The 26,251-nt window shown below is 53.8% G+C and overlaps 10 protein-coding genes across 10 annotated transcripts; 5 read left to right on the top strand and 5 right to left on the bottom strand.

Moving 5' to 3' along the window:
• Positions 1-107: 107 nt before the first annotated feature.
• G647_01103 (uncharacterized protein) lies at positions 108-892 on the bottom strand (the record flags this gene model as incomplete). The annotated part of the gene is made up of 2 exons (XM_008724504.1): positions 108-839; positions 890-892. The coding sequence occupies 2 exons, from the start codon at positions 890-892 to the stop codon at positions 108-110; spliced, it is 735 nt and encodes a 244-aa protein (XP_008722726.1).
• A 664-nt stretch (positions 893-1,556) lies between these two features.
• G647_01102 (uncharacterized protein) lies at positions 1,557-1,961 on the top strand (the record flags this gene model as incomplete). Its single annotated transcript, XM_008724503.1, has 1 exon — positions 1,557-1,961. One exon carries the CDS (start codon positions 1,557-1,559, stop codon positions 1,959-1,961), a length of 405 nt encoding a protein of 134 aa, XP_008722725.1.
• Positions 1,962-2,244: 283 nt separating this feature from the next.
• Positions 2,245-2,946, bottom strand: G647_01101 (uncharacterized protein; the record flags this gene model as incomplete). Its single annotated transcript, XM_008724502.1, has 3 exons — positions 2,245-2,278; positions 2,331-2,783; positions 2,837-2,946. The coding sequence occupies 3 exons, from the start codon at positions 2,944-2,946 to the stop codon at positions 2,245-2,247; spliced, it is 597 nt and encodes a 198-aa protein (XP_008722724.1).
• A 675-nt stretch (positions 2,947-3,621) lies between these two features.
• On the top strand, positions 3,622-5,410 carry G647_01100 (uncharacterized protein; the record flags this gene model as incomplete). The annotated part of the gene is made up of 6 exons (XM_008724501.1): positions 3,622-3,742; positions 3,797-3,970; positions 4,022-4,181; positions 4,275-4,345; positions 4,403-4,715; positions 4,828-5,410. 6 exons carry the CDS (start codon positions 3,622-3,624, stop codon positions 5,408-5,410), a joined length of 1,422 nt encoding a protein of 473 aa, XP_008722723.1.
• A 1,369-nt stretch (positions 5,411-6,779) lies between these two features.
• Positions 6,780-8,448, bottom strand: G647_01099 (uncharacterized protein; the record flags this gene model as incomplete). The annotated part of the gene is made up of 5 exons (XM_008724500.1): positions 6,780-7,092; positions 7,143-7,303; positions 7,377-8,224; positions 8,276-8,348; positions 8,416-8,448. 5 exons carry the CDS (start codon positions 8,446-8,448, stop codon positions 6,780-6,782), a joined length of 1,428 nt encoding a protein of 475 aa, XP_008722722.1.
• A 1,820-nt stretch (positions 8,449-10,268) lies between these two features.
• Positions 10,269-11,867, bottom strand: G647_01098 (uncharacterized protein; the record flags this gene model as incomplete). Its single annotated transcript, XM_008724499.1, has 2 exons — positions 10,269-10,608; positions 10,810-11,867. 2 exons carry the CDS (start codon positions 11,865-11,867, stop codon positions 10,269-10,271), a joined length of 1,398 nt encoding a protein of 465 aa, XP_008722721.1.
• A 2,883-nt stretch (positions 11,868-14,750) lies between these two features.
• On the top strand, positions 14,751-18,120 carry G647_01097 (uncharacterized protein; the record flags this gene model as incomplete). Its single annotated transcript, XM_008724498.1, has 2 exons — positions 14,751-14,868; positions 14,918-18,120. The coding sequence occupies 2 exons, from the start codon at positions 14,751-14,753 to the stop codon at positions 18,118-18,120; spliced, it is 3,321 nt and encodes a 1,106-aa protein (XP_008722720.1).
• A 1,052-nt stretch (positions 18,121-19,172) lies between these two features.
• G647_01096 (uncharacterized protein) lies at positions 19,173-21,447 on the top strand (the record flags this gene model as incomplete). Its single annotated transcript, XM_008724497.1, has 7 exons — positions 19,173-19,695; positions 19,771-19,932; positions 19,983-20,093; positions 20,143-20,843; positions 20,905-20,957; positions 21,034-21,223; positions 21,280-21,447. 7 exons carry the CDS (start codon positions 19,173-19,175, stop codon positions 21,445-21,447), a joined length of 1,908 nt encoding a protein of 635 aa, XP_008722719.1.
• Positions 21,448-22,203: 756 nt separating this feature from the next.
• Positions 22,204-23,435, top strand: G647_01095 (uncharacterized protein; the record flags this gene model as incomplete). Its single annotated transcript, XM_008724496.1, has 4 exons — positions 22,204-22,337; positions 22,394-22,798; positions 22,853-22,925; positions 22,989-23,435. 4 exons carry the CDS (start codon positions 22,204-22,206, stop codon positions 23,433-23,435), a joined length of 1,059 nt encoding a protein of 352 aa, XP_008722718.1.
• A 454-nt stretch (positions 23,436-23,889) lies between these two features.
• G647_01094 (uncharacterized protein) lies at positions 23,890-24,717 on the bottom strand (the record flags this gene model as incomplete). Its single annotated transcript, XM_008724495.1, has 1 exon — positions 23,890-24,717. The coding sequence occupies one exon, from the start codon at positions 24,715-24,717 to the stop codon at positions 23,890-23,892; it is 828 nt and encodes a 275-aa protein (XP_008722717.1).
• Between the last annotated feature and the right edge of the window lie 1,534 nt (positions 24,718-26,251).

The following is a 26,251-nucleotide window of genomic DNA, read 5'->3' as shown; positions in this document are numbered from 1 at the left end:
TCAACACTCCGGTGGAGTAGCATGAAAAGTGCATGCAGGTAAGGCGGTCGGCTGGCGGATTCCAGCAAGGGAGGAGAATCTGGTGTCTAGCAAGTACCGTGTTCGGATTATCTCAGGAAATAGATGACCAGGAAGCAGAAGGAGAAGAAGATGATGACGCCGGCCCAAAAGATCCATTTGTCCTGTTTGGCTCTCCGTTCGACCATGCGGATAGTGTCACCGCTGACGCCCAGCGTGTTTGCAACGCTGTAGAGCTTGCGCTGGGTGCCTTTGAGGATGTCGCGCTGGTGTGCCAGATCACCGAGCACTGCCCGACCACGGTCTAGAAACTCGTCCAGCTGCGAGTTGGCCGAGTCGAAGAAATTCTGTTCCCGCAGAGCATGTTCTTCGCGAGTGTAGTTGCTGGATCCGGCTCCAAACGACAAGCCATCCTGGGTGTTGCGGTGCGCTGGCGCGAATGCACTTTGAGTCGAGGCGGCGTGAGCGTACGGGTTTTCTGGCGTGGCCGCATGATGAGGCCGTCTCCCCAACAGTTCGTTCCTGTTGTTGGCTGCGACAGCACCGTCTCGCTCTTTCTTGAGTTGGTCGAATTGTGTACGATACGAAGCTAGATCAGCCCGAAAGTTCTTCAGGCGCTCCGCAGCCTTCTCTTTCTTCTCTTCGTTCAATTCATTTCGTGATAGATTTTGGTAGTCTTCGAGAGTCCGCGACAGGCTCGTCAGCGTCGTGGATATCTGACCTTGCAGAGCGGGGGACGCAGTAGCCGGTGCCTGCGCAAAGGCTTCAAGGTCTTTTCGAATAGCAGTGGACTGCTTGAGCGCTTGGTTGAAGACTACATTCTGCAACGCGTCAGATAGTCCATGGCGCACAGGAACAACTGTGGGCTTACCATCTTGCCGGAGACTCAGAAACGGAGTGACACACAAAGGAAGCAAGGGTATCCGGTGATGAAAGAAGTGATTTGATCTGTCAAGGGGACATGTTGTCTAGGAATAGTGGAAAGTACAGGCTGTCCTTCCAGCTCGCTTTCTACGGCTTGACCCTGCAAAAGTGATGCAGTCAAATCATGGAGAGAATTCCGCCCGCAGCACATGTGCCAGCTTACTACATCGAATACATAGTCAGTTCACGCTCTACAGGACACCTCTAGTTCGACATCAAGGAACAACGTCTTTCTTCGAAGGCGAGGAGAGATAGTGTTTCTGTTGTTGTCGTCGACTTCCGAGAGCTGGATAGAGTCTCAGCTGCCCTTTGGATCGTGGCATTGATGTCGACATCTTGTGAGAATCTTCTTTGGCACTAAGGCAATGCGACTTCCCAACGCGGACCCAGGTGTGACCCGCGTGAAGGTGAGGCAGGTATCACTGTTAAATGGCGGAGGAAGAAAATATTCCTCCCTGTCCTTCATTCATGTCTCTCGCATCAATTCGACCGCTAGCAACATCCAGACTATTCTTTTCCCTTCGGAATGACCACTCGTTGCCAGTATTCTGCACAAAATACCCTTGTCATATCTTATCTTGAGCAGCACACAAACCGCATTCATACCTGCCAGCATGGCGTACGGCAATGCAGAAACACATTCGCATCGACCAATCCCGTCTGCGTCCAAGAACAGCTCGATGGGTCATGAAGAGAGGTCCTCTGGCGACAATCCCTCGTTTTGCAGACTGCTCCAAAAGAATCCTATCCTCCTGTACACCATGGTCTTGAACCCGGTGCTAGTCCTTCATTCCATCAATGGATTCCTCAGCCTGCTGTGGCCAGACGTCAACTCATATTCGATTTTCGACACCTCCGTTCAACCTCATTTTGACGTCCATGCTCAGGATGGGTTTTGCAGGCTTTTCACTGTGGTCTTGGTCGCATTGCAATCGGTCTTGTATTCTTCGCATGCGGGATATGGAATATCTCCAGACTCGAAGCCCGAAGAGCGTCATGATGGGAACTTCGATACATAGGGACAAGCACCGGTAATAGTACGGGAAGGCTATTAGCGTTGTCAGATTTGCTGAAATACTGTGCGAGGTTCTGCAAAAGGACCCTGATTAGAGCCAGGAAGGGGAAGCACTTCATTCAGGAAATCGAAAAAGGGATATCATATTCGTGGGAGCAAAGAGACCTGGCACCAGAGGCTTGCACGCGAGAAGCCGCCCTGTCCGTCCAACCGAGTAGAGTGCTCATACAAAAGTACACAATTTCGTTCCCAACCACATCGAGTTAGGTCTCGCTGTCCACCGTCGTCTATTTGGGAGGGTACTTGTTCTCCAGGAGCCACCTACGCCCGTTAGTCTTGGTCCGCGAGATTCCAGGACATATATCAAACTTACTTGCTGCCGAAATAATCGGCCACAGCGAAAGCACCGACGGCACCGGCTACGGTCCCAGCCAGCTGCCAGTCCAATTTGCCTTCGGTGTGTTTCTGGTAGGCGCCGTAGCCGATGGCGATGGTTGCAATACCCCAGATGAGGGCATTGCCAATGACCACAGGGTTGTCTCTGTTCTCGTTCAACTTCTGGCCATCCTTCTTCAGCTCGTCCTTGATCTGCTTGCCCTTGGTGGCAGCCTTTTTCTTAGCGCTATCGGCATCCTGAGAGATTTCCTTCGCCGCAGCACGAGCCTTGTCCTCCGCTTCGTGTTCGAGTCTCTCAGCTTGGGTGTCCGTCTTGACCGACTGTTCTCGGAAATCAGACGTGACCGAACTGACGTGAGGTGAATCGACGTCGACCAAGCTTGCGGATTCAGACTCGGATGGTTCGAGTGAAGGAACAGGTGGAGCCCGCCTGTCGGTAGGAAGTCAGCTACGCACGCTCGAATCACACGTCCTAGCTTCAACATACGCCTGTTGTTTGTCAGTTCTGGGACACTCTCAACCCAAAGGATAGAGTGACGTACCTCTTCTGGGGACTGCTTGGGCCCTTTGGCAGCAACGTCGGCGTAACTCATCTCGTCGGGGGCCTGATGGAGGACACGGCGAGCAAGTGAAGGGGTTGACACGGTTCAGAGGGACGACGGCAGAGGATCGAAGTTGGTGATTGCGAGCTGGTGCGAGTAGAGTGACAATGACGGAACAGGCAAAGAGCAGAAGCTCCCGCTGCCAGGTTTCCACGGCAAGTTGGGACTGCAGACCAGTTGCCAGTGGAATGACGAACAGTGGGGTGGCCGGCCGGACCAATGATTGGCCGGGCGGCCAGGTTCCCCAATTGCGATTCCAGCATGTGCAGCTTTTCGTGAATTTCCGTCACAGCAGGTCAAGCACCGTCAAGCCACTGTACGCTAAGCCAAAACTGGACTGTGGCTGGAAGCAGCGCCGTGTGGCTGCGAGGATTTCTATCCAACGCGCTCCTAATAATCTATCACGACAATCTTTCCAAGAGCTTAATGACCTTCCTCTTTTGGCAGCGAACGATGCGACGGCGCGATACCTCGTAATCATGGGGCATAATGTCCATGTCCGCCAGACTCTCCACGACCGTCTTGCGACACCTCAACTCTTCCTGACAGTACATCCTGCCCTTGATTCTTCCGTGACGGAGAGCTCGTGAAAAGCACGACTCGTGCTCGTTAAGCAGCCGTCGCTATTCGAGAGCTCATTGAGCGGTCTCGCTTTACTGTATCGAAATGTCCGGCTTTGAGAAGACCTACGACTATAGAGGCCCAGGTGACGATGTCGTCGAACCCAAAGGACTATCCGCTACTCAGTCGGGGAGTCTAATCGACGGCGCACCGTCCGGGTACCATGGTACAGCATTCGAACACTAGTCATCCACTCGTAGGGGATTGCTGACAGTGATAGAGCGGGACGTATTCGGCAACGAGGAAGGCGCGGATATCAAGTACAAGACGCTATCCTGGCCGCTCGTGGCCGTACTCATGATCGCCGAGATCGTTTCCAATGGCATGCTCTCACTGCCAGCAGCTACAGCCGTGGTAGGCATCGTGCCCGGCGTCGTCTTGATTGTGTTTCTCGGTAATATGACCGCAGAGCCCCAATAAATGTCGCTGACACACGAATGCACAGGGATCTTCGCGTTGTACACCTCGCTGGTCCTCATTGATTTCAAGCTCAACCACCCAGAAGTCCACAATATGGGCGACGCTGGCAAGATCCTGGGAGGCCCGATCCTACGCGAAATACTGGCTGCCGGAACTGTCATCTTCGCTGTCTGTGCCACGGGATCGTAAGTTCCCCCAATTTCTGGATACTCGTGTGCCGCCTGACCCAGTGTGTGTCATCGTCTGTCGAGGATGGGAATACTAATGGCCCCGCGCAGACAGCTACTGGCCGGTCAGATCACTCTGGGCGTATTGTCAGACAACAAACTCTGCCTGATGTGGTATACAGGTGTGTTAACGAGGCCATGGGCATGAGCACGGCCAAGACGAATCACTGACGGACCAGGCATATTCGCCATCCCCACTCTCATCCTGTCTTTCCCTCGAACCCTCGATCAACTGTCCTGGCTCTGCATTCCTTCGTGCATCTGTATCCTCGTGGCGGGCATTGTCGGCATGGCCGCAGCGGGGGCGAACCCAGCACCGGACAGACACGTCGACGTGGCACGCTCGGCGAGTTTCTACGATGCATTCGTGTCGATCACGAACCCGGTATTTTCATATGCAGGACACTTCATGTTCTTCATCCTGATTTCGGAAATGAAGAGGCCCCAGGATGCAAAGAAGGCTGCCTGGGTGTTACAGGTCTTTGCCACCACGTAAGTGTTGCCTGCCATGAGGGAAGGGAATCGCCCCATCGGAGAAAAGTGTCTCTCTGTCCGGGCCCGTGCCTCTCGCCAGGTAAACAAAGGACTGACTTGGGGTCTGTAGATTCTATGCCGTCTTCGCCATCGTCATGTACGTGTACCTTGGCCCGTCAGTCTCGTCGCCGGCATTCTCGTCCCTGCCGACGAAGTGGGCAAAAGCCACATACGGTATCGCGCTGCCGAACTTCCTGATTGCCGGCTCTCTGTACTCTCACACGGCTGCCAAACTCTTCTTCATCCGTCTCTTCCGAAAGACCCGACACCTACACCAGCACACAGTCCTCGGATGGGGAACCTGGACGGCCCTTATCATCCTTGCGAATGGCGCGGCGTTCGTGCTGGCTGTCGGTGTGCCTATCTTCGCGTATCTCGTCAGTATTGCCGCCTCGTTGTTTGCTAGTTGGTATACCTACGGCATCGCGGGCGCGTTTTGGCTGTACGACGCATGGCACGGGCTGGACAAGGGACGCATCAGAGGCACTTACGGGCTGAGGGCGTGGACCGGGAGTCCCGTCAAGACCGCGGTGAACATGGCAACATTCCTAGCCGGGGCATTCATTTGTGTTGCAGGTGAGTCTTCGGGGGTCTGCCAGGCTTTCCGATATGTCCTTGAGCTTTTACCCCGATCCGGCACGGTGGTGCCATAGAGCGCATCAGGACAGACTTTTGCTAATGACTTTTCCTCCAATTGTAGGAACCTACGTCTCCATCAAGCTCATTGTCGATGCATATGACAGCGGCGCTGTCGGCGAACCATTTGCTTGCTGATGAGGCGTTTGAAGAGATTGACCTGGTGCACGCCACGCTGACGATTATGTGGACTGGCTATAATGTAGGTGTGCTCCAAGTTTCAGGGGGCCTAATTTAGTCTGAGCGTTTTGCTTTCTGTTCAAAGCGATGAAGAACGAGGAAGACCTTTGAGTGTACATTTGACAAACGCAGCAGTCTTCCTGTTTTGACTTGTGTGCTACAGTACTGTAGGTTTTTAATGCCCTAACTCGTTGCTTTTCATCGGATGGATCGAGCGCCATCCGCCGGCCGCGTCAACACGACCTCTTCATGCTACCGAAACAACGTTCCTACCAGCTTCGACAAGTGAGGGACTGATCGAGCAGATATCTGCCTAGTTAAACTCCGCATTCTGCGTACAGACTGAGCACAGCACAGTACACAATACACAGCACGCGGCTGCCTCCGGCATCAGGCTTCCTGGAAACACACTCGATGATTAATTATGTACCCTTCTTTAGATCCCTCTGTTGCGAGTTTCTGCCGAAAGGATCGCAGTCGTGGTCGCATCGCAGTCGCACCGCAGTCGCACTCATGTCATTTGGTACATTCAGAGTAGACTAAACTTATCTCACACCTAGGTGCCTCACGGTTTACCTGAATACTTGTAACTTGATCTGATCGGGACTATAACCTTTAAGGTACTCCGTACCTAGGTAGGCACCTAGCAATGCAGTACTCGTGTGTAATGGCGCATGGACCATGTTGGCCCTTCCGATCTTGGTTGTCTGATCCTCCTTCGCTTCCCATCGATACTCCAGCAAATACGAGCTCTTAAGATTTTGGGGTCTAATACTAGCAGAAGAGGAACTTACGGTACTTCACTTCTTCCATAGGAGATTTAGCGCATTCGAGCTCCTGTAGAACGAACGAGAGAGCAGGTCATGCTCAAGCAGGGGAGGGTGGGAGTGGACATTTGTGTTCTCAGCTATGGCCGTGCTGTGTCGCCCTGGTGATTCTCGAGTGCCGCGAAGCAGACGCAAATGGACGCTACCTGATGCATAGCTCTTTGGTAGCTCGATTCTGGTGCTGCGCGAGGCCATTGTCTCTCCGCGCTTCTCTGTTGCCCACGGCATCTGTAATCCGGTCATGACGAGACGTCAACGCTTCTCTGCTGCCCATGGCATCTGAAATCCGGTCATGTCGATATGCTCATTGCTCAATGCTTCTCTGCTGCCCGTGGTACCTACACTCTGATTTTGACGAGATATCAACGCCTCTCTGCTGCTACGGCATCGGCAATCCAGCCATGACGATCTTGGGTACCGAGTCCTCCTTGAGCTTGGTGCTTGTTCCATCGACTTCCCCGACGACAACCTCCGGCATCCCTTCGCTGATACTATCATGATGTTTTGCCGTCGAACCCTTGGGCCGCCAGGTCGATACCGCGGGAATATCAGCCTTGAACTTTTCTACTTCTGTGCCGTATGCCTTTGGCGTGAGTTTCATGAGTGTGTGCAGTGGCACTTCCATCCAGGGCGACTTTTCTTGAGGGATCTCCATGAAATATGCGAAAATGCAGCGGACGATGGCTTGGTGGCTGTGTGAGAGCATTAGCATAGCAGATAGCGGCGGGAAGATGGACCATACGTGATTATCATGACATTCTCGCTGCGCTCCAGCTCCATGATAATCGGTTCCAGACGAATGACGACGTCTCTGTACGATTCGCCACCACGGTACCGATAGTTGTACTTGTCGTCATCACGAGCTTGGAAGTCCTCAGGGTACACGTCGGATATCTCCTGGTACTAAAGACAGGGAATGGAAGATCAGTACACCAAAAAATGCACACGAGGCAGAAGATCATGCAATGAAACTCACAGTCATGCCATCGCAGACGCCGCTGTCGAGCTCGTCGAGAGCCTTCCATTGTAATTTCTCCCAGCCGAGTTCTTCCTGCAGATACCGCGCTGTCTGACTGGTGCGTTTGAGGGTGGAGGTCCATATGGTGAGCGGAGCATCTTTCGGCAAGCCTGACTGCTTGACGAGCGCTGGTAGCAGTTTCGCGTATTGTTCGCCGCGGTCTGACAAGCCTGCGTCGCCACCGATCTTCCCATCTAGGTTGTACATCGATTCGCCGTGTCGTGACAGCCAGATGCTTCGGGGTTTTATGTGGAGGTTCGTGAGGTAGTACACAAGGCGCGATTGCAGGTAGTCTTGGATGAGGTTGATGACGACTCGGTCGCCGATATTGATGATCTTCACGTAGGTCAAGTGTCTCTCTGATTCATCGATGGTTTGGTAGACCTTCTCGTAGTTGCGAATGCGGTCTCGGAAGTCCTTGGCAGCCTCTTCGGGGTCCTGGCCGATGTAGTCTGGTGATGTGGTCTTGACTTCGAGGATGTTGGCCATGATCAGGTCCTCGTCGTCACATTTACTCTCGACGAACAAGTGAAGGAGGTTGGCCTCGACGATTTTGTCATGGATCCATTTGCGCCGGGATTTGGTGGAATTGGTGGCATCGAGAATGGCGACTTTGTTGTCTTTGTTCTTGAACCAGTTCAGCATGTCGGCGACGGCCGCCTCTGCTGCCGCCTTTCGAGCCTTCTCGCCTTCAGGGTTGTTGACGTCAAAGAATTTGGCGTCTGGGTGCGGGTTGTCTGTTCGTCGGTACTTGCCCACATTGAACACCTCAGCGTTGACTGAGGTCCACCTCAGATATCGTTTGACTATTCGGATCTCGTCAGCGTCTTCAACCAAGCGTGATGGGCACAGCGTACCTTTGCCTGCAATCAGGCTCTTCCCTCTGGCCGGCAGGCCGACCATCACCACCACGATCTGGGTGACATCGCCCTGTAACCGACTCGTTAGCATCTGTAGGCTCGGAGGACGCGCAGACAAAACAGGAGCATATGCATACTGGGTGGAGGGCGGGGGGAGAGTAAAGCGCCATGATGGCGCCTTCGTTCACGCTGGTTGGCGACCAGCAGGAAACAACGCAAGACACAACAGGGAGAGACAACAAACGTATCAACGAGGAGAATCGTGCGCGCTCACGTCTTGCCCCATCGTGAGTGGGATTGTTTGAAATGGCGGAGGCCCAGTTGGGGGGGCCTTGGCGATGATGTCGTCGTTGTGGAATTCGACGCTGTTGTCGATGTCAATAGCGACGCCGACGCTCCTGGAGGCTGTCGATGACAACGACAAGCAGGCCCGCCAGTAGAAAAGGTGTCCTCCCAACGGCCAAATGCGTCCAGACTGAATTTTTGACAATCTCGGAAAAATCAGGGACCGGCTTAGGGCTGAGGGAAGATCTTGCTTCCCCACAATCCAACCACAGGAATGATCGCGGCCTTACTCCTTCCAGAAGGTAAAGGCGGTGGCAGAGGCCAGGAGACCGGTGTTGTGTTGTTGTATTGCTGTGTCGCAGGGCTGTACTCCGTACTCGTGCGGTGGCCACCAAAGCATGTTCGGCCCCTGTCCGGGCCATCGGACCATGTGCCCATATGTCATCGAGTTGCTGGCGGTGCGTATCAACAATCTGTCGTCACACCTGTTGCCAGCATTGTGCCTCGGCTGACAGGGTGGCCGCCTCTTCCCGCCGGGCGCCGTTTTGAGGGGCAGTCTCCATCAGATCTTATACCGGATCTGGGTATGGATCGTTGACGTCCAACAAGTATTTCCCCGTTATCAGCCACGCCGCTGATTGTCCAGAGCCGACACTGCCAAGTGCACAACAAAGCAGGCAAACAGAAAGCCAATGTGAGAAGCGACATCAAAAGGAAAGGTGTGCTCACATCGGACGGCTGGGTTATCCTGTTCATTGCGCTCTTGCTCAACATGGCTATCGGGCTGGACTGGACGAAGCTCATGGCTCCCGGCCGGATTGCGGTGCGGCGATGCCCGGTGTGCCCAATTCCGCTGGGTGTGAGGCTGGGCGTGGGGTTCAGAGTGCCCGCAGTCGAATCTCTCGCTTCGGGGAGGGGGAGTCCAGGGGAGGCGTTGTGGATGTCACATCCAGCCTCAATGGACAATGCAAGACGTAAGCCGTCTTTGGTAGTGTTTCATGAACCAGTACAAGGCTGTGTTGGTGGAATGAGGCATGCGGATGGACGAAAATATGGAAGAAGAACGGACTGTCCTCGTGCAGCAGTCGGTCGCCGACTTCAGACTGCGTTTGTGACGGACTCACGGGGAGATGACGCCGGCGACAAGACAGGGACTCTGACGATGGAGAATCACAAAGACGTACGGCACTCTGGCGTCTCCTGGAAACTTGAAGCCGTATATCAGAGTTGGTCAGTTGAAGGACGTTTGTTTAGGTGTTGGTTAATAGGCGGTGGGAGGCGAGGACGAGCTGCAGCTGCCCCCCAGTTTCTTATCGCCCCCAAATTTGCTTATCGGCCTCAACATGACAAAAGTCACTCCAGAAGATCTGAGGGTCGATGTGGACATGCCACCCACCATTGGCAACACGAAGCAATATCTCTTGTAGCTGAGCCAAATATTGTGTTCATCGAGGCGCATGCCTCCAGACGTCTATTCGATGGCCTGCTCATCTGCGTTTCTCCAGTTCCAGGTTCCTCGCTGCAGCAATCATCATCTCTACTTCCGGAGCGACTAAGATACATGAAGAAAACGCCGTGGCCATGCCTCAATTCTTTTCCATTCAAGAGAGCCGAGTAAGGCACCCCTATAAGCCAAGTCTTGAGATCGAAGGCCCACCAATCCTCAGATCGGTTCCACCATAGCTCTCCGCCCGTGGGCCCTGGGTCATTTGTATGCCTGGTGAAGCAAGCTACCCGGGAAAAGAAACTCCATGTCAGCCCGGCGGCAGTCATGGCCACTGGATTTCCGGACCGTGGTCTTCTTCAGGACGCCGTTGTCAGCTTGAAGATTCGCAGAGCAAGACTTGCACAGGAACAATCCGCAACCCCTGCCGTTTCCCTCTTCCGCTCTCAACTTCTGCCCGTACCTATTGCGCGACTGGTCGGCCACACACCGCCAAAATGCAGGCTGCGTGCACAATGAACAGGTATAGTAGACGCCGAGTTTGATGGCGGGCCCGTTAGGATAGCGCTTGTCCAGCAACTGGCCAATGTATGCCTTGAACCTGGCGGGCTCAGGGTCGCCAAACCTGTGAACGGAGTGCTCTTGACATCTCGACACGTGGAGACGCTTCAGTGAACACTCTACGCACATTCGCGTTACTTCCTTCCCTTGAAGACGATGCCCTTTCCCACACTCCTGCAGCTGTCCGTCTGCCCGCTGAGCGACCTCAGCTTCAATGGGACCATACCCATAAATACCGTACCTGAAATCATAGCAGAAATGGCACGATGGCTGTGCATTGACGGCGCACTGGAAGTTGATGGGATGGGCCCAAGGCGTGGTAATGGTGAATGTGGAGAACAGCATTGGGGTCGCTAACTTAGGAGAAGGACTGGGTGAGTCCAAGGTGATCGGGTTGTCTCGCGACACTCCAGCCAACGAGCCTGAGGTGCCCAGCATGGCTTGAATTTCAACATAGTGTCTCCGCAATTGATCGATAGGCCTTTCGGCCATTGGAGATGGAGATGGAGTCGGCGGAGCCAAGAGAGAAGACGGAGTCAGGGCAGCTGCAACACGTGAGGCTTCAGTTCGCTTCGACTCTGCGGTTCTTTCAAGTCTAGTCGACCCTTCATCGTTCTTGGATGCACCGTACTTGAGATGATCAGTCTCACAGCGGTTACAGGATGGGTCTTGAGAGTCTTTCGTGGCGCATCGCTCCTTAGATTGTTTGCAGGCAGGAGGCCCATGGTTGTTGGCTGTACAATCGATCTTTCTCTTGAGACCACTGCGTGTGGTGCCCTCGTCGATCTTGCAGCTCTCCTCATCTTGGAGCTCCAGATACGTTTTGGTCGATTCGTATCGGCCATCTCTCCTCGCTTTTCTGTCGCTCTTGTGCTTCGTCTCGTAGCCCGTGCCATACTGAACAGCAAGCTCATTGAGGAGGACTTTTCCACGTAAAGACGCCAAGCGAATAGTCAGCAGAGTAGGGAAAGGTATCAATCGGTCTTCGATCTTCCCAGCTGTGGTATGTGTGGGGTTTACTGGTCGCTGGTCTTGTTTGGAGCGTTTAGCCCTGGATGCTCTCGTGTTGAAAAGTCGACGCTTTTTCGGAGCTTCGGGATTGAAGTCATCGGACGATGCGTCGTCGTCATCCCAAGCAGTGGCTTGAATAAGATTATTAGGAGCTCTGACTCGCCGGAATTGGTAATCGTCGCGTAGGTGGCGCTGTACCTTGGTCGTGGTACGTTTCGAGGCTTTTCGTGCCTCGCGGAAAACTTTGAGTGCATGTTCAAGTCTGGCCTTGGTATAAGTGGCTGCCATTTTGGATCGGTTGCCACGCCTCGAACACAATGAAAGGAATGATCAAATGGGTCTAGTGCAGTGCTGCAAGCCAAAAGAGAGGGAAGGGTGAAGAATGGTAGATGAAATAATAAAAGTAAACCATGCACGTGAAAATCCGGAAGCAGGTGAAGGTAAGCCATGCCACGAGGGAAAATTGTCACTGGCTCAGTATAACAGATGTTCCCAGAACTCAAGTTTGTTTACAAACTCCGCGCTGACAGAAGTTAGCTATGGCGCAAGTAATTGCTTTGGAAAGTAAGGCATGGTTGCGAAGCAATCAGATCTAAGCCCTGTCATAGGCTGTGGTCGTCAAAGCATATGCTACGTTGACCGTCGTGATAAAAGTAGAATAAATCATCCTCAACAGAACATGGTGGAGGAAATTGAGGGGTACTCACGCCAGAAGCACGGTACAAAGTCCATCTGCAAGATGCTTATCAGTATCCCGATATAAGAGCATTTTGAGGAGCAGGGCGGCGGTGATGGATATCAGGCTTGACAATCTCGTCTTTGCGAACCGAAGTTGACTTGGACATATGCTTGTCTTTTGAATGTGTCGATTCATCACAATGGAGTGAAAGATTCGTGAAGGGATCGACATACATGTCTTGATAGACTCGGTCTGGACTGGAAAGTGAGGTCAGCGGTGCGTACTCGAAGGGCAGGAGTATCGTTGATGCATGTGGGACTCAGGAAATGCATGAATGGTAATTTGAGTTTTGTCTGCATCAGCGTGCTGAATAAGACTCGTCATCTAGATTGTTCATCATGGAAACAGGGCCAGAGATAGTGCAATATACTCACGGAGGCGCTGAACCTTCCAATATCTTATGTGAACCCGATTTTTCTTCAGACGGTCAGCATGAGTGCAGACGGGGTTATGTTGACAGATATTGAGGTTGATCCGATCAGTGGGCGAGGTTTTCTAGGCCTGCCTCCATAGGGCATTTCCATCAAGTCCAGCCAAGTTGGGCTGTCGGAGCCCAGTGCCATTCATCAAGTGGAGGTCTGACAGCGACAAGGAAAGGGTCATCACCGTACCTGGTCAGATCTGGTCAACTGTCAGCGCACGATTGCTGCAGAGCTGAGCGAGTAAGATTGTGAGGTGGTGGGGAGAATCAGATATAGCCATTTGATATCTTCTGCGACTCGAGAGTCTCTGCCGGTAATTTCCAGCGTATATTGTTTCGAAATGATCATCATAATAAACCGGGTGCGAACGATAAGAAGGAAGGAACGTACCCACGAGACAGAACTGAAATAGGTCGGAGGAGATGGAGTCGCCTGCCGGATATCTGGACTCAGTGTTAGCTTGAGAAGCTCAATGAAAACCCTGAAGAGCGTGTAGATGGTTCCGCAGTATCAGACTGACGTGCGTTGCGTACTGAGTTTCATGTCCCGAAAGATCAAAGACTCTAGTTTGTTACGGTATGCAGATTCATCATTGTGGGGGACGAGGACTTGTGAGAAACGAACCATATCTGTATATGTCCTTCCTCTTCTGTTTTCTAACCAAGTCCCATCACGGGTCATGCTGTCATGCATCAAGTCAAGCTGGAGAAGGTCGGTGTCGCTACGTGTCGCGTGAGACTGTCATTGTCAAGTCGGGACGACGGGTCAGGCGTTCAGCCGTGCAGCCTGTGAGTTAGCATTTCGTCTGGTTTCATTGTTGCAGCGTGTTGGGGTTGCGACCCTCTCACTGCCTGCGGACTGTGATGAGAGGTCGTCATCTCGCCCCAGGTCCCTCTTGGAGTAGTAGCAGGAAGCGGCAAGGTGTTCTGGTGGTGCAGGACGATGATAAAGTCGAACACAACCAAATTTTCTCCAACTCAGAAAATCGCGTCGAATCCAATATCACACAAAAATGTGCAAGGAAGGTCGGCCGATCACGCTAAGCCTGAAATAATCTCGCCTGTACGGACACTTGGGGGGACTACTCAGTATTTTCTAACAAGCACAAACAGCATCAGCCGCCTTCCCATCATCCATTGGTTCGCGAGCTGGACAAGACTCGTCGACGCCATTCCGCATCTGCTCTGGGTTCCTGCCGACTTCCCGCATCCATCCTGTCAGCATCCAATCTAACACTCCCTAAATCGGCGATGGTGGACATGGCAGCCCAGACCACGAGTTATTCTCCGACCACAAAAGGGGAAGCTGCTCAACTAAGCGACGTGGCTCTAAGTTAAGCTTGGCCTGCAGCCCTGAAGCAAAGAATAGCAACAACACCTGCCCCCCCAAAGTCCCCACTCATACAATTCCTTCTGGCTATTCTGTACCTTAATCGCCTGAGGCATCAGCTAATTCAGGCGCAAGCAGCTTCTTGTTTGGGCTCTCACTGACTCCGTGAGGCTCGGTCTGATGCTGTTCCCGTAACCGCAGTCACCCTGGCCGACAGTGGCGGCACAATACGATGGCCACAGTGGGCATATGTGACATGAGCCGTGCGGGCGCTTAGCCTACCAATCTCCATCAGGCGTTTGGACAGGACTACTTCTTCACAATATGTCCGTGTATGTTGACCTCGACTATTCTGTTTCTTGTCACAGATCATAGCGAGACTAACATCTTTTCGCAAGCCGACCATCGCCTGCGGCTGAACACGCCCATTTTGAATATCAACAGTCCCCAGCGACTCCTACTGTCTTCGTTCCTCTTCCTCCGCCACCTCCAAGGGATGGCCGACCTCCAGCCTCTCCCCTGCGGCCTGGTCACTTCCCAGCTCGACCACCATTGAACATTAACATCGCTTCTGTTCGTGGCCTGTCGACCCATACTCCGGTCTCTGCGCCTGCCTTGCAGGGGCCCCTCTCTCCAACGTACCTTGCGTCACCAGTGCCGAGTCCTCGAAGTGCCTTTCCAATGGCTGCAAGAGTTATGACCAACTACAATGCTCCGTACGACCCAAGGGAGTGGGTGGGAGGAAGTCGACGAGCGTCGATGGTGCTGGATGGTCGATCCTCTGGGGCACAAGCGGAAGGTATGTTGACTGGTGTGTTCAAGGTAAACACTACTTATTATTGGCGCAGATGGGATACCCAATCCTCCTCCGCCGTACTCTGCCCCCTCTGCTGCTCTTCGCGAGGCAACAAGTGCTGGCTCAACCGTCTCGCCCACCGACTCGACTTTCACTGCTGGCAACCATACGCAGTCGAACACGCCAACGAGCACAGTTGGGATCTTGTCACCAACGAACCAGACATCAGTGGCTGATAGCGGTCAAAATCCAGTTGATCCCAGCGGACCGCCGTACTTCAGCTTGCCCCCGGGGCGAGGCGGCGGTTTTGATCCTCGGCCGAGCCGACTCAGTATTTCTTCACAGCACCATGGATCACGACCAGGATCTGCCTTGAGCATGACCAGACCTGTAAACGTGACTGGTCTTTCGATTAATACGGCAGCGGCGCAACAAAGCATGGCCCAACCTCCGCAGATAGAGCCGAGCCAGGGACCGCTTCCGGCACCACCAGCTTCAAGAAGAGCCGCTTCAGCTGGCCCTATTTCTTCTCATGGCGCCGGCAATGACAAGCACGATGGCTCCTCTTCGAGATCATCCTCAAAGCAGAGGAGTTGGTATCCAGGGATGCCTCTGCCAGGCCCACCCCCTGGCCCACCTCCGTCGTCTTCGAGATCACACAGTACCGGCGGGGCTCGAAATCTGGCGCAGCCACAAGCTGCTGGACCTAGCGGTCGACCAAGTCATCGCATACCGTTGCGGGCCCCACTGCTCAGTCCAATGCCTCCGACGCCTGCAAATTGGAGAGACCAGTCCGGGTCGCGATCGAACTCTAGAGCACCGTTACCATTACATATCGAAACTATCAACCTTGATCCGCCAGGGTCTCATCCTGCGGGGCTGAGTAGAAGCGCTGCTCTTCGAGTCTCCTCAGCCAAGGGCCTGCTCGAACGCCGAAAACAGCGCCGAAGTTTGCATGAAGGTCAAGTAGCAGATCTGAGTGCTTTGACTATTGATACCGACCCGTGGTTTGATGGTATGAGTCCGACAGCCGCCAGCCCCGAACACTCGCCCACACTCGAACCCCTCGTTCCTGACCAAGTCAGCCCCGAAACTGCCCGACGTGGCTTGCGCACGAACAGCAGGTCTCGATCTCGTTATGGAAGCTATGATAACGCACCTACGCCCATAGATTCACCATATCCTCCAGGCTTGTCGAGACGGAATAGCCACACGCCTCTTGTGCCATCGAAGGCATTGCCAACCCCCCCATTGAGTCAGAAAAACCCTGCATCTGCCCACAGTGTCCGGCCGTCGACTGCCTCTTCGGTCTCGGAACTCGGTCGTGGTGAATATGATGCGTTCATGCAGGACGCATCTAGAAGACATCATGAGTTTCTGCTTCAAGAGTGTCAAGCCAACAGCGAGCTCGAAAGGTTGCAGATCTTTATGCAGTACGTGATCGAAGAGTCGAACATTCGACGGGGACAATGCCCAGGCCCGTTCGTTGATGGTACTTTCAATGCAGACGAGGCCAGACAGCGTCTATTTCGGGATAGCACGAACAGGCAACCTGCCACCAGACAGTCGCCTATGCATGCAATCAGAATCGACCCCCCTCAACGCTCAGACACGCTGTGGTCTAAGGAGTATCACCCCGAACTCTCTCCAATCGCCAGCATGAGTAACGATGATTTGAGTTCTCGTGGAAGGACGGCAAGTCGGTGGTGGCAATCACAAACAGGCTCCGAAGCCGACGGTGCGCCTACCAAAATGAAGAGATCTAAACGGGAATCGAAATATATGGGTCTTTCAACGCTTTCAATGCATGAAGTGCTGTCTGAAGCCGCAACGCCAACAAACATCAATGGGGTATACGGCTCAGCAGAGGGCTATCCGCCGGAAAAGTCGGACCCACAGAGTTTCGGTGTCTACGACGATGGGGAGCCGATACCAATACCTGATGACACGCCAGTGAACCCCTTGACGCCGATGGGTTTTGACATCTCAAGATTCATTACTTTGCCGCCACCGTATCCGAGGCACTACCCCGCGGTGAACAACAACCACCCTAAGTTGGCCGTATACCGAAATCTTGTCCGACTGTTGAGTGATTTGAGTGAGCTGAAAGACAGGAGGTCGAGACACAACCTGAGCGTGGAAGCCCTCCGAACAGAACACAAGCGGAAAATCTCTGACGGACAGAAGAACTTCAGGGCCAATATCTCGGCGCAGATAAATGATGGCAGCATTACCTACACCGAAGCGGCAGAAGCCGAACAGGTTCTCCGGTTGCAGGAGAATGAAGCCGAGAAGACGTGCCTGAAGGCAGAGTTCGACACGTTGCAGGATGTGGTAATTAATCCAATGCATGAGATGTTGAACGACAGAGTTGCCCAGCTGACGACGCATATCAACGGATTGACGGAACAACTCATGGCGGAAACAAGCGCTCAGAATCTTGACCGACCACAACAGGAAGGCGATGCAGTACCCGAGATCCTGGAATATCTGACACAGCTCAAGTGGTTGTTCGAGACTCGTGAAACCATCTACAAGGACATCTTCGACCTTCTCACGGAGCGGAATGACAAATACAAGGCCATTGTGCTTCTTCCCTATCATCAAAACAGCAATTTGGACAAGATTCGCGATACCGAAAGCTTCTTCGCGCGTGATAACCTCCAGCGGCGCAAAGAATTCTACGACGAAGCATTGGTCCGCTATCAAAAGTTTTCGGAATTAGTTGCAGAAAACGTTGGTGGAGAAGTAGAACTTCAATCGTCCGCCTTCTGGGACATTGCTCCTGGACTCTTGGACGTGATCCAAAGAATACCGGATGACCTGGACGAGTTAGGACCGATCGCCATCCCGGATGCCGAGTACGTGGAGAACCCAGCGTATCGCGATTTCCCGCAACAATATCTGTACACCCTGCTCGACCATGCGGAAAAGTCGACGTATCAATTCATCGAGTCGCAGACCAATCTTCACTGTCTCGTGCATGAGGTGAAGGTCGGTCTCCTCGCAGCCAGATGCCGCGCTGTCGAAGCGGGCAGAGCGCGTGCTGACCTGGACGGCCCAGTGTCCGGGGACCACGCCGAGGACGTGCGACGCGAGCAAGAGACGGCAGCAACTGCGGAACTGAAGCAGCAAGTGGCGATGATCGAAGAGCAATGGCTCGAAGCACTAGGCAGTGCGCTCCAAGGCAAGAAAGCGCAGGTCAGGAGGTACTTGGAAAACATTGGTGGTTGGGACGAATCTATACAAGAATAGGCTGCACTGCGTTCAAGCGATCTGGTTAGAGCTATGCTGGCATGATACCATCGGAGTATAGTACTATCTCGTGGATACGATTAATGATGGGACGACACGGATAATGAAACAGGTGTATTTGCGCTTCCCTGGGAACCCTCTGATACCCATATCATACAGACCCTATCGGGGGCATACGCAGCAGAGGCCAAAGCGGCTACATAGGCAAACCTTGATGCTGCCCCCTTCATGCACAGAGCTGGGCGTCCACTAACCAGTCAGGCACAATCAAAAGCAGTGGACACGAGTACTCCAGGGTCGGCGGGACATCAAGGAAGAGAAGGACTGTTCCGTGGGGTGGCCGGGGCAGTCTCGTCCGATCTCTGGCACACGACTACGAGTACCGGGTACGGGACGGTGGTAACGTTTATGGAGTACGGAGTACTCATGCTGTATCTCGTCCCTTGGCAGACGGGACGCTGTCGAAGATGGTGTCGAGCTTCTTCCTGCTCCTCCTCCTTCCATTGGCCAAGCAGGCTCGATCGACAGCGTCCACCATGCGTCGCCATCGTCCAGCACAATTGATCAACAGCTGCTGTGACAGTATGACGTATGCGAGGCAAGGATATAGACAGGACACCGTGCGCCCTCATCGTCGATAGCTATTCCCCCGACTTTATACCCCGGCTCTGCAACGGCGCGCACGCCACGATTGGGCCTCAATAGCCAAAAGGCTTTCAGACCGAGCCCCAGTCTTCCCGTATATCCGGCAAGCACATGGTAGTCGGTGGCCTAACAGACACGATGACGTTGACTATTGATCTTCGTGGTCGTGCCCTGCCATTGGAGCGAGGAACTATCAATGCGAGTACGAGTTACGGCCACTATGGTGGGATGCACAAGATATACAAGACCGTCTTGACAACTCTTGTCATTCCTTGACCTTTGCTTGTCTCCCCTTGGCCGGCTTCCCTTGCGCAATCAACGGCCCTCTCAGCTTGTTCCCAGCGCTGCTCAGAAGGCCGTCGTATATTCACACACTTGATTACTGACAGCAGCGCACCGTGTGCAACATGGCGCACACGGAAAAGTCCGTAAATGAAAAGCACTCGGTTGACAGTGAGCGAACAGCCACTGCCGTTGAAGATGCACGACCTCGGAAACGGTCCTTCGTGGACGTTGATGTGGACAAACTGAGCGCTGCGTTCGAGAACCCGCTAAGCGGCATCCCCAAAGAGCAACTCCTGGAAGAGGTCGAGGCCTTCTGTCGCGACAACAACCTTGCGGAGCATATCGATGCCTTCCGTCGAGGTGCCTTGGTGGCTCAGAGCCCTGGTGACACGGAAGGCATCGTGGAGTTGACTCCTGAGGACCGAGAAGTCCTCATGAGAGAACAGACTCATCGGTGGCACCAGCCGAAGACGCTGTACTGGCTCGTGGTCATGTGCTCACTGGCAGCAGCCGTACAAGGGATGGACGAAACGGTCAACAATGGTGCGCAAGCATTGTATCTGAAGCAATTGAATATTACCACGGACCGCTTCTCGCCGGCCATGGTTGACAACCTGACTGGGCTTGTTGTGGGCGCGCCATACTGTAAGTTATGTTCTTCCGGCAGCATCCCTTTGCCCTTCGAGTCCGCTGGCCATGCGGACGACTGACTCTTCTTAGTATGCTGTGCAATCCTGGGTTGCTGGTTGACGGAGCCGTGCAACAAGGTCTTCGCTCGCCGCGGCACCATTTTCATCTCTTGTTTCATTGCCGCCGTCGCCTCTATATGGGAGGGCGTGGCAAACTCATGGGTCAACTTGTTCTTGGCTCGATTCGTGTTGGGTGAGTCCTTGAGGTTCGCAGGTCTGTGTGCTCGATACTGATCTATTCAGGTCTTGGGATTGGCCCAAAGTCCTCGACTGTACCAGTATACTCCGCCGAATGTGCTCCCGCACCTATTAGGGGTGCTCTCGTGATGATGTGGCAGATGTGGACAGCGTTCGGTAGGGCATTTCCTTTGGTCCACAGCTATCCCTCTCTGATAGTGTTTAGGTATCATGCTCGGCAATATCATGGGCGTTGCGTTTGGTGGATTGGCCCCAGATCTTGGTTGGCGACTCATGCTCGGTAGCACCGTCGTTCTTCCACTCATCGTCTGTGCGCAAGTGTATTTCTGTCCCGAAAGTCCCAGGCAAGTTCCGTCACTTCTCCCACGGAGAGTCACGCTGATCGTGTCCCTCAGATGGTACATCCAGCACGGGCACCCCGACAAGGCATTCCGTTCTTTCCGCCGCCTGCGATTTACCGATATGCAAGCAGCAAGAGACACCTACTACACCTACGTCGGCGTCGAGCTCGAACGCAAGGCTCACAAGGGCAAGAACCTGTTCACGCAATTCGTCGAGCTCTTTACCGTACCTCGCAACCGCCGCGCAACCTGGGCTTCTTGGATTGTCATGTTCGGACAACAGTTCTGCGGCGTGAATGTGATAGCCTACTACTCGACCACAATCTTCATCGAGTCTGGATATTCAACGACATCGGCCTTGCTCGCATCCATGGGCACCGGCATCCTCAACTGGGTGTTTGCTCTTCCAGCGGTCTTTACCATCGATCGGTGGGGACGACGAAATCTGTTGTTGTTCACGTTTCCCTTCTTGGCCGTTTTCCTGCTGTGGACGGGCTTCAGTTTCTGGTTCACTAACACAAAGGCAAAAGTCGGCATGGTTACTACTGGAATGTATCTTTTTGAGGTGCGTGGACATTGGGTTGTTCCTCATCCGCCTCTGCCCCTTACTAATACTGTTCTCCCAGGTCTTCTACTCCCCCGGTGAAGGTCCTGTGCCCTTCACGTATTCGGCTGAGGCGTAGGTTCTCCCTCCTCAGACACAACAACCACGTTTCGAACCGTCTGTGGCAACCGGAGACTGACATGACTCGCAGATTCCCGGTGCACGTCCGTGATGTGGGCATGTCATTCGCCACGGCGACCACATGGTGCTTCAACTTCATCCTCAGTTTCACCTGGCCACATCTTCTGACGGCCTTTAAGCCTCAAGGGGCCTTTGCTTGGTATGGCGCGTGGTGTATCATCTTGTGGTGTTTGATTCTTCTGTTTGTGCCCGAGACCAAGGTACGTTCGAGCGCTGCGTGGATGTGTCTGGTGCGTGGTGCTAACGTCCTTCATAGGCCTTGACCCTGGAAGAACTCGATCAAGTCTTCGGCGTCAGCACCCGCAAGCACATGAGCTACCAGATGAAGAACGCCGTGTGGCATTTCCGGGTGTGGGTGTTGAGACAAAAGTTGGAGCCACTGCCGCCATTCTATCGTCGAGCCGAGAAGTTGAATGAGGCGTGACTGATGAGATCATGGTCGCCCCGTCGGTGTACCTTGTCATTAGCAAAATCTTTGTGATACTCCTGGGCTAAATGTTCTAGCCCTAGATACTGTGCGAGGTTTTCCTCCGGACGCACCCGACGGTCGTAGCTCGGGTCAATGGTGCACCGAGCAATGGTGCGGAAGTTGTTGTTCCTGTGATGAAGGTGGGAGGACTCAATCGCGGCGATACTTCTTATCTCTCACGCTCCGGGCACCATCACGTGACCGGAATTCGGGAAGAGCCGGGCGAATCTTTCCTCGGCTTGCATCAGCACAACTGCAGTTGTTGCCCCTCCATTCGCCCTCGTCTCCCCTCCACTCACCTTTCATCAAATGCTTCCCAATCCGCCATCGTCCTCCGACAGTGGATGGCTTCTCCGCAGTCGACGGGCCTGCATCATCTCCCGAACGTCCTGAACTCGGACACCAGTGATGTTGACAATGATGCGCTCCCCCTCTGCCACCAGCACCCGAGATGGGGCTGGTCGGAACTGATTGTTATGGACATAGCCTTCTTAAAGGAATAGCTCCTCCTGCGCGAGCCCTACGCCTTGGATTCTGTCTGTGCTTGTTTCATCTCCATCTCGATTTGCCTGCTGCTCTTTCTCCAACCGGTCTTGTCTGTGTCCATCTCGTCACCGCTTCCCTTCCACCGAATTCTCATATACATCGCGTGCCCCGACGTCACCCCCACCAGCTCGACCTTGTCGTCTCTGATCTCTTCTAACGGGCAAGATGGCCACCAACGGGGATAGCAATGGCCATACTACAGGCACCGGCACCGAGAAGATCAACACAGACATCATCACCCTCACCAGATTTTTAACGGAAGAGCAGAATAAACACAAGGAAGCCACGGGTGACTTCACGTATGTCCGGACCAGAATCCCCGAGAACAGGAACTTGGTAGCTGACTGTGATGCAGATTACTATGCCACGCCCTCCAGTTCTCTTTCAAATCCATTGCCTACTACATCCGACGAGCCACGTTGATCAACCTCACTGGCCTAGCCGGCTCGTCAAACACAACCGGCGATGACCAAAAGAAACTGGACGTGATTGGCAATGACCTCTTCGTGGCAGCCATGCGGGGCTCAGGAAAGTGCAGGGCACTCGTGTCAGAGGAAGAGGAGGAGGTGATATACTTTGACGACAGTCCCAATGCGCGATATGTCGTGGCTTGTGATCCGATCGACGGGTCGAGCAATCTGGACGCCGGTGTCAGTGTGGGCACCATCTTCGGCATCATGAAGTTGCCAGAGAGCGTTGTTGGGAAGAAACCCAGCCCTGGGGACCTGCTGATGCCGGGCACGGAGCTGCTCGCTGCTGGGTGAGACGAGAAGACCACGACCCTGTGCACACTGCCAGTGGCTAACAGCAGCAGATTTACCATGTACGGCGCCTCGGCCCAACTAGTTATCACCATGAAAGGCGGTACAGTCAATGGCTTCACCCTGGTAAGTGAATCCCTAGAGACACCTGTCCGATCGAGTCAATCCTGACTGACTGGGCGCGTACAGGACAACGCTCTCGGCGAGTTCATCCTCACCCACCCGAACATGCGCATCCCCAAGAAACGGGCCATCTACTCGGTCAACGAGGGCAACTCGCTCTACTGGACCGATAAGACGAAAGCCTACTTTGAATCGTTGAAATACCCGGTCAAGGAAGGCGGCAAGCCTTACTCCGCTCGATACATCGGATCCATGGTTGCCGACGCCTACCGCACGCTCCTGTACGGCGGTATCTTCGCGTACCCGGCCGACAAGAAATCTCCCAAGGGCAAACTGAGAATCCTGTATGAGTGTGCTCCTATGGCCATGGTCATGGAGAATGCCGGTGGGATGGCCGTGGACAGCAACATGACGCGGATGATGGAGGTCAAGCCTGAGCATATCCACGACCGGAGTGGCATATTCATGGGGAGCAAAGAGGAGATGGAAAAGGTCATTGATGCGCACAAGTGAGTTGCCGACGTGTTGAAGCTGTCCGAGATCTGTGGGCGCGTGTAGATCGAACATGGTGGCGCGGGAGTCGTGGACCTATACGCGCATTACAAGAACCACAAGCAATTTGATGAAGATGATGTCGGTTCTCGAATTTTGTACTTGCAGTATGTACCCACCATTTAGCATACGCCGCGGAGTTGGATATTGAGATGACGGACAAATCAAGTCAGATTAAATCACCTGTCAATTTATTTCCTACGTCGGTCTATCTGACGTCCATGCTCGGCGAAGGGCGATGGTGATGGTAGTGGTGTTGGTGTCATCGTATCATTGAAGAGTACCTCTGTAGTACAGGAAAACTTAGTGCCACGTACGCCATGTGGAATATCCAGCTCAGGAGCCCAAACACCAGGAACCAATCCTTTACTTTGGTTGATTCGATAGCTCTCTCTCGCCCCGTCACTACCACTACTTACGTGCCCGCCAGCATGGCCTTGAACTCGTCCAACGCAGCGAGCACTTCGTCAGCCACTGCATCCTCGGAACCGTTACCGTTGCCAATACCAACATCGTCGACGCCATTCCCGCTCCCTCTAGCTCTGCCGAACCGTCCGTACCGCAAATCACTCAGTCCGCCGACGGTGCTTTGGCACGCACTGCGCAGGTCGTCGATCTCGGCCTCTAGATCCGCGATCTCAGAGTCAAGATCGCGTGTCGCTTTGTCCATGGCGAGGAGCAGCGATGGTCCGTCGTGGTAGAGGCTGTGCTTGTGCTTGGACGGGCCTGTCGGTTGTTGGATCAGCGTGTTCGAGAGGGGTACTCCGTCGTGCAGGGCCGTGTCGGCTTGGATGTCGATGTCGATGTCGATGTCGAGGTGGGATCTTGTGTTTGTGTCTGTGTCGGTGCACTCGTCGTCTGACGTGTACGTGTCTTCGTGATCGTGCTCGTGCTCGTGTTCTGGGCCTCGCTTCCGCTTCCGCTTGCGTTGGCGCTGTCGCTGTCTCTGTTGTTTGAGATTTTCTTCCCAGCGGACCTGTCTGGCTAGTCGGGCCGTGAGGGAGATGCTCTTTGTGCATTCGCTTTCGATGCGGCGGCGGACGTCGTCGACGATGACGGCCCGTTGGAACTCCAGGTCGCGGTACAGGCGCTTTAGCTCGGTGGCGTGCGTGGTTTGGAGGGATGAGGGGTGTTTGGGAAGCAGAGCCAGAAACGCGGTGTATGGTAGGATTGTGGGTAAGGGGGAGGGGTGTAGGAGGTAGGAGTGGAGGATTTGGGATTCGGTGGGCTGGGTGGGTGTCATTTTTGAGGTCAAGGTCGAGGTCGTTGACTGGGTGTCAGCTGAATTGGTCGAGGCGATGGTGATACCTCATAGAGGAAGGGTGCTTGTCAAGAATGAGGTTGGATGTCGAAGTTGAGGCACTTGTTCTTGTAAAGACTCCTTCGAATTGAGCCCGAGGCACTTGAATTGTGGCTTTTTGAATAAAATCCACTGCTAAAATACTTGGTATGTTCCGTTCAGTGACCTGCGAGCCCTGCTTGCGCTTCGTGCTATCGTGATGATGGGAGGTATCTGAGGTTTCTGCGCTGAAGCGTCAAGACCCTCTTGACATTCACGTCACCTAACCGCCCGCCGTTGACGTCGACCAGATCAGGTAAAGGATTTCCCCGTTCTGGCGTCTGACTCGCTTGCTGCTTGTGTCGCTGCGGCGACAGTGTGAGCCCCTGACGATGACAAGCCTTGTTCGTGTATGCTGCTATCGAGGCCTTGGCTTGTTTCTTGGTTATCAAGATGCGTTTGTTGACTCACTTCTGCTGGCAGCCTTGTTGCAGGAGTAACAGTAGCGGACGATGCTTTGCCAGCTGACTCTCGGTCGTTAGGTGTTTGGTAAAGTTGGTGTAGAGGAAAGTCTGAGGACGTAAGCGGAATATTTGGATTGATCTCGAAGTGTCGTTTGAACTGGTGCTGTCCAAGATGGTCGGTGGGTCGTTCACGTCGAAACGGGCGACCTGGGTGATGAGGCCTCACAAGCTCTTCGAATTCCTTTCTCGTCAAGGGAGGGTGCAACTGCCTGCACTCGAGATCGGCCAGCGGACCAGGATCCCACGGGGTGCAAATGGAAAATGGATCCCTGGAGGGTTCTTGAAAGCTTTGTGGACGCTGAAGATCTTCCTATAACCGTTCACGTCGCTGTTGGCACACTGGATGGTCAAATCCCAGGAGGCTTTCTAATTCCAAGATGGGCAGAAACTGCCAGTTTGGATCCTCAGCTTGTTCGGGCTGGGCTTGGTAAGGTAGTGGTGTGGCGGACACAGCTGGACTGATGTCTGGACCTGCTTTTGCCGGAGGAGGCGTCTGATGATCAGGCCCGCTGATGGCTGGAATCTGCGTAGATTCTGGACACAAGGTTGTTCGACGTTCTTGAGATGGAACCATCAATGAGAGTGGTGCTGAGGATTCAGTGTCTTCGGGGCGCTCATTCACAAGGAGAACGGGGTCAGAACAAGACTTCGTGGTGCTCTGTCCCGGCATCATTGCAACTCCATCAGTGGTCCAGACATTGCTAGACACTCATACTGAATGCGACGTGCCTTTAGCTGTTGTGCCCATTCATTGTCATTTCAGGGTGTTGCCCTCGTCGGGAAAACTCCGGCAAATGGACGCGTTCTGGCCGGCCAATAATGAGCGTCGATCTTGGCTCGATCTTTCACTTCGTCTCCCTCTCAGCCCTCGACTCTCCCATTCATCCACGACTGACTGTCATCCATCTTGTCCCCGGATCTTCTTCAGAAACGACGTCTCTTCTCACTGCCTTGGCTGCTGACATCTCTCCCAA

This window comes from Cladophialophora carrionii, assembly GCF_000365165.1.
Source record: "Cladophialophora carrionii CBS 160.54 unplaced genomic scaffold supercont1.1, whole genome shotgun sequence".
Taxonomy (NCBI): domain Eukaryota; kingdom Fungi; phylum Ascomycota; class Eurotiomycetes; order Chaetothyriales; family Herpotrichiellaceae; genus Cladophialophora; species Cladophialophora carrionii.
Note: the sequence above shows the minus strand (reverse complement) of the source record. Positions and strands in the feature narration are given on the sequence as shown.